Source organism: Sorex araneus, chromosome 3 (assembly GCF_027595985.1).
Source record: "Sorex araneus isolate mSorAra2 chromosome 3, mSorAra2.pri, whole genome shotgun sequence".
Lineage (NCBI taxonomy): Eukaryota > Metazoa > Chordata > Mammalia > Eulipotyphla > Soricidae > Sorex > Sorex araneus.
Genome location: NC_073304.1, coordinates 41538727 through 41550914, shown reverse-complemented (window position 1 = coordinate 41550914; position 12188 = coordinate 41538727). Strand labels below are relative to the sequence as shown.

The following is a 12188-nucleotide window of genomic DNA, read 5'->3' as shown; positions in this document are numbered from 1 at the left end:
ATTTGATCATTTTGGGGGGAGGGATGATGTCTCCCAAGTGGTGCTCAGGAGACCCAGGGGCTCTTCCTGGTGATTCTTGACCAACTGTCCAGTGGCTCAAGACAGGGGCTGAGGATGCTGTCCTTCTTGGGCCCTGTGTTGCCGGAGATAACCCAGCCATCCTGGTGGTGTCAGGGGCCTTCAGTGCTATACTGGGGGCAGGGGGAGGGAACTATGTGTGCTGGGGATTGAATTAGGGTCAGTCTCCAGTAGGGCATGCATTTTAACCCCCATACACTCTCTCCAGCCTCTGAGGTTTTTTGTTTCTGATTTGTTTTTTTCCATTGGGGTTGAACCCAGGGCTTCATATGTGCAAAGTATGTGCTCACCTCTACGCTACACTACTGGTTTTAATATTTTTACAAGTGCATGGTATAGTTAAAAGAATATATATTCTATATAAGTTAGCTTTTCTGGACTGTAATCTCAGTCTAGAAAAGCTAAATAGTTAAATCACCGTTATAAATTCCACCATCAAGACATAAGACTCTTAACAGTTTGGGGAATACTCTTCTAGCTTTGTTTTTATTTTTATGCATGCATGTGTGTAATGTACTTTGCATTAAAAATAGAATCTTATTATTTTTGGGGGAAGGAGTCAAACCTGGCCCACTCCTGGCAGGACTTGGAGACCATATGGGGTGCTGGGAATTGAATCAGGGTTAGTCACATGCACGACAAGTGTCTTACCCATAATACTATCACTTCATCCCCCTATGCATATTATTTTGAAACCTGAACTTTTTTTTTTTTTTTTTTTGCTTTTTGGGTCACACCTGGCAATGCACAGGGGTTACTCCTGGCTCTGCACTCAGGAATTACCCCTGGCTGTGCTCAGGGGACCATATGGGATGCTGGGATTTGAACCCGGGTCGGCCGCATGCAAGGCAAACGCCCTACCCGCTGTGCTATCTCTCCAGCCCCGAAACCTGAACTCTTTTTATCGAATAATATATGTGTACATTCTTCTATTTGAATACGAGTAAGTCAACCTTATTATCTTAGTGACCGTGTAGTCTATTAGATCACTGTTCACTGATAGTATTTAGATTCCTTTCAGTGTTTTGTGCTCTTCACACTGGTATAATGGCTATGCTGTGTGTGTGTGCACGCGCGTGTGTGCATTTAGAATTTCCTTAGAAAAGCAGAATTTCCTAAAAGCAGAATTGCTTAGTTAGAAAGTGTACCTTTAAACATCTAAACATTACCAGCATCGTCAGGAAAGTTAAAAAAGGGAAAAATTCATCAGTTTTTCCACTTTATTTATTTACTTTTGGTTTGGGGACCAGTCCAGGCTGTGCTCAGGGCTTACTCCTCACTCTGTGTCCAAGGATCACTCCAGGTGGGGCTGAGGGTACCTGAGGAATCATATACATGGTTCTTGGGATTGAACCTGGGTTGACCACTTGCAAGGCAAGTACCTTACCCTCTGTACTGTCTATTTGGCCCCTCAGTTTTTTTTATCGAAATCAATTTTAGTTAGATCAAAGTGATATAGGAGTGTTTCTAAGTTTCATAGTTACATATAATTCCTTTGAATTTTTGACAAGTTGAAGTGAGAAAAATTCTCATCTGTCATAAAATTTTTGTTCTTAAATAGTTACACTAATAAGTTTGTGAGTTAACTTGTGAATTTTATTTTATTGTACAATTTTAAATTAATGTTCTATGGTTTTATAGTAAGACTTAAATTTGTATGTCTTTTTTCTAAACTTTTATATTTTAATTTCTAGTTTTAGTAGATGGAGAGCTGTGCCTGGCAAATTTAAATGATAGTTTATCCAGTACTCTGCATGATGCCTTTGAAATGGTAAGAGAGTATTGATTTCATACTTATCTGAAAAATACCCTGATAAGCTTTTTGCCATTGAATAGGAATTTTCTCATATATTTGAATTCCAAACTTTAGTAAAATATCCATGAGGGGCCAGAGAGATAGTACAGTGGGAAGCGTGCTTGTTTTGCACTCAGTTGATATGGGTTCAATTCCTGGCAGCATGTTTGGTACCTTGAACACCACCAGGAGTGATTCCTGATCACAAAGCTAGGCGTAAGCCTTGAGTAAAACCAGGTGTAGCCCGAGAACCAAGTACTGAGCTAGGAGTAACCCCCCAAATAACAAAAATGAAAGTAGATATGCCAGAAAGCACATGCTTTGCATGTGGGAGTTTGGGCTCGATCCCTGGCACCATTTGATTCCTGAACATTAAGCTGAGAATAGGCTGCACACCACCAGGGGCCCCAGAGCTAAAACAGGATGAAAAATGAAATGAGACCCATGGGTACTCACCCTAGTTATTCTCTTGTTCTACTGAAGAATAAATTGGCATTTAAATATATTATACATTTTTATATACATACAAACACACACACTTACACACAAATATACAGAAATAATATGGGAAAATTTCTTTTGAAAAACTATTGTCTCTGTCACTGTCATCCCGTTGCTCATTGATTTGCTCAAGCAGGCACCAGTAACGTCTCCTTTGTGAGACTATTTGTTACGGTTTTTGGCATATCAAATACGCCACGGGTAGCTTGCCAGACTCTGCCATGAGGGCGATATACTCTCAGTAGCTTTCCAGGCTCTCCGAGAAGGGCGGAGGAATCGAACCCAGGTCGGCTGTATGCAAGGCAAACGCTCTACTTCTGTGCTATTGCTCCAGTCTGAAAAACTATTTAAGGACTTGAAATCTTTTCTGTTTTGTTTTGTTTTGTTTTGTTTTGGAGCCATACCTGGTGGTGCCCAGGACTTAACTGCTGACTCTGCTGCACTCAGGAATCATTCCTAGTTGGAGTTGAGGGATTATATGGGGTACCAGGATTGAACGAGGGTCAGTTTGTGCAAGACAAGTGCCCTATTCATGGTACTCTTTCTCCAGACCTTCATATACTTTTTCTCCCCCAGTTTAAAAAAAATTTACTTTGATTATTATTTTTTGTTGAATCACCATGAATCACAAAATTACAAAGATACTTGTAATTGAGTTTCAGGCATATGATGTTCCAGTGTCCAACACCAGTGTCCACTACCCTTCACCACTTTCCCTTCTGTCTCCCAGCCTGCCTCTGTGGCCCTTTATGTATTTTTATAACGCTTAATCAGAGAAAGATAGTTATACTCAACTTTCATTTCCAGAACCTTCATTAAGCATTGCCATTATTGTTGCTCATTTTGAAAGCTTTGTGATTTGGGCCAGTGAGATAGCTCAAAAGGTTGGAGGCCTGGAGCCTGGAGTTTGATTTTCTGGTGCTGCACTGTCCCTGACTCCATCAGGAACACGCCCATGCATGGAGCTGGGAGGATCCTCTAGCCCTGTTGTATGTGCCCCACAACCAATTAAAATAAAAACAGTATCAGTATATCTCATGGTGATTCAATTAAAAAAGATATTAAAAAATTTATATTTTTTGACATTTATCTAAAAAGTTATTCATCCTCTTTTGTACACCCTCTCCCCCATTTTATAATTCGACATATCCTCCATATTTCTCCTGGGGGAATTTCCTGTTACTTTTTTCTTTCCTGTTACTATAGAGTATTTCATTTTCTAGAATTTGATAAATGGAATCACTTTATATTTTATTGTCTAGATGTTTTAGCTCAGCATAATTTTGAGATTCATCTATATTATAGTAGAGGGCTTTTTAAGTTTTTAATCATTTTTTTTTATTCAGAGCACTGTGATTTACAAAGTTATTAGTAGTCGAATTCCATCACCAGTGTCAACTTCCCTCCACCAGTGTTCCCAGATTTCCTCCCACACCCCACCCTCCACCCCCTCCATCCAGCCTGCCCTCTTGACAGGAACCTTTCTAAAATCGATTGTTAAAGTTTGGGTCTGTTGATTTCAGTGTTGTTGACTCTGTGGTTCAGATATTTGGCTCTGTCATTTCTTAACACCACCTTCATACTTAATTTTTTGACATGCCCCCCCTTTGCTTCTCATCTGTCTCTTCTCCTCCTCCCCCCTCACTCACTCTTTCCTTTTCCTTCCTGTACTCTGGAGCCGAGGTTAACTCCCCACTTTAAAACATTACATTCGCTCATCCAATTATTCTAAAAACCACATGTAAGTGATTTCATCCTGTGTTTATCCTCCTTCTTCTGACTTCATTTAACATGGTGTCTTCCAGTTCCATCCACATTGCAGTGAATTACATGATTTCATCATTTCTTACAGCTGCTTACTATTTCCATTGTGTATATATTACATTTTCATGATACTTAATCTCAACATTCAGGTTGGACCTTAGGTTGATTCTAAATCTGAGCAGTTATCCTGAGTGCTGCAGTGAATAATGGTGTCATACATTCTTTTGGGTGGATGTTTTTCTGTCCTGGAGATAGGTACCCAAAAGTGAAATCGCTGGTCATGTGGAAACTCAATTCTGAGTTTACTGAGTACCTTCGATACTGTTTTCCATAGGGGTTGGACCAGGCAGCATTCCCACCAGCAGTTGGATAAGGGTTCCTTTTCACTACATCCCTGCCATCAGAGATTGTTCTCAGTATTTTTGATATGTGCCATTCGCACTGGTGTAAGATAATATCCCATTGTCATCTTAATTTGGATTTCCCTAATATTAAGTGGATATGAGCATTTTTTTTCATGTGCCTATTGGCCATCCATCCTCAGATAAATGTCTATTCATTTCCTCTTCCCATTTTTTGATGGGGCTTTTATATTTTTATTTTTTGGTTGATCTTTGTGAGCACTTTATAGATCTTGGATATAGATCTTGGATATCAACCTTTTATCTTGTAATGGAGGCCTTTTTAAAACTTTTTCCACCTGTGATCCTTTTCCAACTGAAAAATTTTTATGTGATCCTGGGTATCTATATATGTGAAATAACATATACAAATGGGATATTTACTGATACTAAGTTGTAAGGAGTTTTATTTTAAAGCATATTTTAAAAATCTTTTTGCATTCCTCACATTGAGTTGGGCTGGAGTGATAGCACAGTGGTAGGGCATTTGCTTTGCATGCAACTGACCCAGGTTTAATTCCTCCGCCCCTCTTGGAGAGCCCGGCAAGCTACCGAGAGTATCCTGCCTACACAGCAGAGCCTGGCAAGCTACCTGTAGTGTATCCAATATGCCAAACACAGTAACAACAAATCTCACAATGGAGACGTTACTGGTACCCACTGGAACAAATCAATGGGCAACGGGATGACAAGACAGTGACAGTGACATTCAGTTATATGGCCCCACATGGGTCTCAGTGCATTTTGAGAAATTAGACTGCAGTATTTATATCATAGTTCATTTCTTTTTTATTACAAAAGTATAATCTTTTTGAGTGGTTTGTTTATTCAAGCCGCTGTTAATGGATATTTGCATTTCTTCTACTTTGACGGTTACAAATAGTTTTTTATTAATATTCATGCACAAATCTTTGTTTGAAAAATGTGCAGTATGTTCAAACATATGTCTGTAGGTTCCTTACCATGTTTCTGCAGCTTGGGGACTGGAGCAATACTACATTAGGTAGAGCGTTTGCCTTGCACACAGCTGACCTGGATTTGACCCCAGCACCCCATATGGTCCCCCGAACCTGCAGGGAATAATTCCTGAGTGCAGAGCCAGAAGTAACCCCTTAGCACCACTGGGTGTGGCCCCCAAACAAAACAAGAACAAAAACTTGAAAATAAAACATATTTTTGCAGCTTTTTATTTGGGCTGTAGTCCAGGCTGTTACTCTACTACAAATACTTTGCCCTCATTGTGACATTGTAGAAACTGCTTTAATAAGAATCCAGAATTCAAAACATGATGACACTGTAGAGAACATTCATTAGCCAGGCCCCAGGGAGATAGCTCAAGGGGCGGGAACACATGCTATGCACGTGAAAGCTGTGGATTCAATCCCAAGCACTGGGGGTTGAATCTGTGGCGTCAGCACTGATGGTTCTCTGAGCTGGGATTAGCCTCTGGCCACCCCTGGGGGGGCCCCCCATTTTTATGAATCAAAGTAACAGTTCTGTGGGACAGATTGTGTCATTTTTCTATCCTAGATCACCAATTTGAATGTAATCAAATTATTTCATATTCTTTATAGTTGAGATGAAACGTTTCCAGTATAGTTGAATGGAAATGAGAATTAAATGCACACAGTGTCCATAAAGTGCTAATTTGACCACTATGAGTACCACTAAGTTTTATTAATCATAAATTGAGAAAAATGTTCTTGTTTGATAGATTTTTTTTTGTTGTTGCATTAAGTGCTAATATGACCATTTTGAGGACCACTAAGTTTTATTAATCATAAATTGAGAAAATGTTATTGATAAAATTTTTTGGTTGAACTGACTGTTTCTGTGTTTCATTCAGGAAGATGATCCTCCCAGTGAAGGACAGGTGATTAGGCCCCATAAGAGGATTCATGCAGATGCAGTTCTTTCTCTTCTTGCCAAACAAAACCAGGAGCCTTTAGTTTTGCAGCAATCCATCTGTCACTCCGAAGTTTCTGAGGTAATTTCTAAGCCTTCATGATAATAAAATAAAGCAAAATTTTTAGGCTGTGCTAAGTCTTGGGCAGTCACATGCTAAGATATTTAGGAAGAAGTTTAGAGAGATGAGTGAGTAGAGGAAAGATGAGAGATGTGTAAGACCAGAGCAGGTCTGTGTGAGGATGTGTCAAAGGTTGCTACAGAAATAAAGAGGTGAGAGTTTTAAAATTAAAAGTATGGATTTGAGGACTTGTGTAGGATAACATAACATAGCCTCAGGTAGTTTAGGTTTATTGGGTTGTTCCCATCACAGTGTTCCTATTCCTTTGTGTTTATTTGTAACTTCTTTCTTTGTGCTCTGTTGACTTGTAAATATTGTTTTTCTCTTCTCCTTGAGTCCTTTGCATAGTTTATTCAGAGCCTTGTTCTTTTGTATGGGCACAGGAAGACAGTAGCAGATTCTATGCTTTTGTAACCTGGGAATCTTTTGACTCTACATGATATTTTCCTCCTGGACATCTGTTCTCTAGACCTAAGCCTCAGCTGCCCTTACTTCCTAGCACCCCCAAAAGCAGGGTCCCAACGAGGGACAGGATGGACCCAAGGCAAGCAGTGAGTTATGTGCTACCCTGGCATTGAGATGGGCCTGGCCAAAGTGCCTAATGCCTCACTATAAGTTAAGAGCTTGGTCATGGACAAATGCTGTCATGATCCAAAAAGTAATAACTAGATTCGTACTCTGCTAGGGTTAGGAATGATTAATCTGGCCTGAGTCTGTAGTCTGAGTTTGTGACAAGATGTTGCCAGTAGAGCTACCCTACTAGCCTCAATGTATCTCTTACTGTGTCCATACAAAAACGGCATGGCTCTGAATAAACTATGCAAAGGACTCAAGGAGAAGAGAAAAACAATATTTTTCTGACCCATGTTTTATTCCTCGACACTCCATATGGTCCACTGAACCCTCCAGGAGTGATCCTTTAGTGTAAACTGAGATGTAAGCCCTGAACACTGCTGGATATGGCCCAAAGATTAAAAAAAAAAAAGAGAGAGAGAGAGAGAGAGAAAGAGAAAGATTGATTAGAGAAGTAGAGGGCCTTTTATACTTTTTCCTTTTTACTTATTTTTTGTTGTTGATTCACCATGATTTCAAAGTTTTTGATAAGAGTTTCAGGCATTCAGTGTTCCAGCTCCATACCACCAGCAGCAGTATCCCTCTGCTAATGGCCCAAGGTCTCTCCCTCTACCCATCTGGCAAGAAGAGTTTTAAAAGAATAATACAGAGGTTTCTTGGGCCCCTACATGTGTGGTTATATACAGTTGGCAGAAAAAAAGATTGCCAAGATTTTTTTTAAAAAAATCTTTGTTTGATTTTTGTTTTAAACCGTTTAGGTAACATGTTTACAGTATTGTTAATGTGTGTAGGATAACATAGCAAACGTGTATGTGTTTTCCTCCCCATACTGTCTGTTTCCTTGTTTTTCTCGATACCACAGATGAGTTAAAGCATCTGGTATTTGTCCTTCTCCCTTTGATTTCTTTTGCTTGCCATGAAATTCTCTAGTTCCATCCATGTGGTAGCAGACTGTATGATTTTGTCTTTCCTTACAGCTGCATCATAATCCGTTGTGTATATGTACCATGCCTTCTTTATCAGTTCATCCATTCTTGGACATTTGGATGATTTCCATATCCTGGCTGTTATACTTAACTCTGCAAGGAGCATAGGTGTACATGGGCCTTTTCAGATGAATGTATTTTCTGTATAGGGTAGATGCCAAAAGTTGGGTCATATGGAATTTCTATCCTTATTCCTATTTCAGGAATCTTCATCCTGTTTTTCATAGATACTGCACCAGATGACAGTCCTACCGCAGTGAACTGAGGTTCCTTCCACCACATCCTCGCTAACACTGATGGTTTCCAGTCTTTTTTATATGTGCCATTCTCACTGGTGTGTGTGGATACCTCATTATCATTTCTATTTGCATTTCCTTGATAATAAGTAACAGATAACACTTTTCTCTATGTCTACTGTCGTCTATCTTTGTGTCATCCTAAGGGCAGTGTCTATTCATATTCCTCCCCATTTTTTTTTTTTTTTGGGTCATGCCTGGCAATGCACAGGGGTTATTCCTGGCTCTGCACTCAGGAATTACTCCTGGCGGTGCTCAGGGGACTAACCACATGGGATACTGGGAATCGAACCCGAGTTGGCTGTGTACAAGGCAAATGCCCTACCTGCTGTGCTATCGCTTCAGCCCCCCCTCCCCATTTTTTAATGGAGTCATTGAGTTTGTTGTTGTTGAGCTTTGTGAATGCTTTATATGTCTTGGATTTTAACCTTTTATCTGATATAGTGTATGTAAATATTTCCTCTTATTTAATAGGGTGTCTTTTATTTTAGCTTGTTTCTTTGTTATTTTTGTGTGTTTTTGGTCCCTATCCAGTGGTACTCAGGGCTGACTCCTGGCTCTGTGCTTAGGAATTGTTCATGGCACTGTTCAGATGACCACATACTTATTAAATGCATATACATATATTTATATATATAGGCACACAAACATACACATGTATACATATACATATACAGAGGATTGAACTTGGGTTGGTGGCATGCAAGGCAAGTGCTTTTTTGTTTGGGTCACATCCAGTGATGCTCAGGTGTTACTCCTGGCTCTGCACTCAGGAATCATTCCTTACTGCAGGATAACATTAGTTTGTCCTTCCTGCCTTGCCACAGGGAGTTTAGGATTATTAATTGCACCCATCACAGTGCTCCCAAGGCACTCCTCCCATTCACAGTGCTCCTAAGGCACTCCTATTTCTTTGTGTTTATATGTAGCCTCTTTCTTTGTGCTCTGCTTTTCCAACCAATCACCATTATCTCCTAACCAGACTCTGTTAACTTGTAAATATTGCTTTTCTCTTTTATATCCTTTGCATAGTTAATTCAGAGAAATGTCCTTAGTATAGACAGAGAAAGACAGCTAATGCTATGCTTTTATAACTTGGGAGTTAATTGACTCTGAATAATATTCACTCCTAGGCATTTGTTTTCTTGACTTAAGCCTTAGTTTCCCCTACTTCCTAGCCCCCCATAAGTAGGGGTCTGATGAGGGACTGAATGGACCCAGGGCAAGCTGTGAACTCCCCTGGCATCAAAATGGGCATCAAAGTGCTGTAATATTTAACTATAAGAGCATGGTCATGAACAAATTCTGTCATAATCCGAAAAGCAACAAGTAGATTAGGATCCTGCTACGGTTAGGAAAGATTAATCTGGCCTGAGCACTGTAGTCTGAGATCTGTAGCGAGATGTCCCCAGGAGAGCCACTCTTCAAGCTTAATGTACCTCTTATTGTGTCCATACATAATAACTGTCACTGTCACTGTCATCCCGTTGCTCATCAATTTGTTCGAGCAGGCACCAGTAACGTCTCTCATTGTGAGACTTTTTGTTACTGTTTTTGGAATATCGAATACGTCACGGGTAGCTTGCCAGCCTCTGCCGTGCGGGTGCAATACTCTCGGTAGCTTGCCGGGCTCTCTGAGAGGGGCAGAGGAATTGAACATGGGTTGGCCACATGAAAGGCGAACGCTCTACTGCTGTGCTATCGCTCCAGCCCACATAATAACTAATATTAAGAATTAAGGTTTTTCACAACAGCTAATTAGAGAGAAAAAACAGAAGGGAATGCCTTGCCACAGTGGCAGGGTGGGGTGGGGGGGAGATTGGATTGGGGAGGGTGGGAGGGACACTGGGTTTACGGGTGGTGGAGAATGGGCACTGGTGAAGGGATGGGTTCCAAACTTTGTATGAGGGAAGTATAAGCACAAAAGTGTATAAATCTGTAACTGTACCCTCACGGTGATTCTCTAATTAAAAATAAATAAATTAAAAAAAAAATAAAATGAAGCCTAATAGAGTTGCAATCAAAAAAAAAAAAAAAAGAATTAAGGTTTTTATATTTTTATTGGTTCACCGTCAGGTACAGTAACAAAGCTTTCATGTTTGAGTTTTGAGCAGTCATCCGACACCCATCCCTTCACTAGAACACATTATCCACCAGCAAAATCCCCAGTATTTCCCCCTCCCCATTCCACACCTCCTCCTGCCCTCCTCCTGCCTTTGTGGCAGACCATTTCCAAAATAATCTCTTTCTTTACTTTAGTTACCTTAGATATTTTGAGACCAGACCCACCACAACTCGTAACTGCCGAAAAAGCAATACTAGACTTTGTGTTTTGTATTGTTTGGAAGCAATATAATGTCGCATGGCTGAGAGAGCTGCCGCGCTCTAGGAATTCTAAAATTTTAATAATTAGTATCTGAAGAGATCATTGCAGCATGTTGCTTGGGTGCGAGATTTATTTGTGTGTCTCTGGATCCTGGCCATGTGGGAGCTTAAGTAGGTAGTGGCCTGGTGTTGCATCATCTCAGAGTCTCATGGGGCAGGGGACAGGAGGAGTGCCCACTCCTCCCCTGTCCCGGGAGGCCTTCTGGCGTTTGGCAACACTGCCACTCATACCTGGAGCTTATGGCTGACTTCTAGAAAATAGTAGATGAATGTTTAAATGATTATTGGACTAAGGAAAGGAGAAAAACCCCTAGGTGATATTTTGCCCTTGAGCTAGATCTCCTGACTGTAGGCAATTAGGAAGGCCTTTGATATGTTGATTGTGCCACCTGACCTGGGTGTGGTTCATCATCCCCTTGGAGAACATCTCCATTCGTCCAAGCCCTGTGATTTTAGCAGCCTCTCTCTACTCGTCCTTCCAACCATGCCGTACTGGAGACTCTTTCAGGGTCAGAGGAATGAGACCCAGCTTGTTACTGGTTTTGGCATATTAATTCACCATGGGGACCTTGCCAGGCTCTCCCATGTGGGCAGGAAACTCCCAGTAGTTTGCCAGGTTCTCCCAGAGGGAGAAGTAGCTACAAGATAACTCACAGTGGTGATGGGAGTTTGCTTTTAAGTCTCTGGATGCTGGCCATTGACAGGATTATACTGTGCCCTGGGCAGTCCCTGGGTGTGACCACCTAGCTACTGGGAGATGGGAAATCTGGGCGGAGGAGGCTCAGTCCTGGTCCGAATAGCCTTGGAGGTCTCAGCCCCAGGTCCCATACACCTGGTTTCCTCTGCTGGTTCCTTCGTGCATGAGGCTCGTCCGAACGTTGTGGACTGGGGCCTTGAGCATGGCTGTGGCTAGGCTCCGGAGTTCTTCGGCCACCGGGAGCTCTGCTGGGGTGGGGAGGAAAGCTGGAGCCCATCCCCTCTGAGGAGGCCCCAGGGAAGACAGCCAGGTGCTCGGGCAAGAGACTCTCTGCGTCACTCTCTTCTGGGAGCTTGCTTTTAAGTCTCTGGATGCTGGGTGTGGTTGCTACCCCCAATGCTAGAGGTTCGGAGAGACTAGAGAGAGACCAAGGTGGCAGGTTGGAGCGCGGCGAGACGAGGGAGGAGACCGGAATGAGTAGTTTAGTGAGATTGGAAAAGGCACGTGGGGTGAATGGAATAAACGGCAACTGATCACCAACTAGCCTGGCCCTCGTTTCCTCCTTTGTCCGCCCATGGCATCAGCGGCGCCAGACCTAACGCAGGTGGCATGAGAGGTGGGGGAGGAGGAGAAAGAGGGGAAAGAGAGAGATAGAGAGAGAGAGAGAGAGAGAGAGAGAGAGAGAG

The 12188-nt window shown here is 41.7% G+C and overlaps 1 protein-coding gene across 4 annotated transcripts in view; it reads left to right on the top strand.

Annotated features, from left to right (window-relative positions):
- Positions 1-12188, top strand: part of KIAA0586 (KIAA0586 ortholog) — a 122505-nt gene that overhangs the window by 64719 nt on the left and 45598 nt on the right. For all 4 annotated transcript variants that reach the window (XM_055133626.1, XM_055133628.1, XM_055133627.1 and 1 more), the window contains exons 26-27: positions 1773-1849; positions 6386-6526. In XM_055133626.1, coding sequence (XP_054989601.1) covers positions 1773-1849; positions 6386-6526 — 218 coding nt within the window. The remainder of the gene's footprint in view (positions 1-1772; positions 1850-6385; positions 6527-12188) is intronic.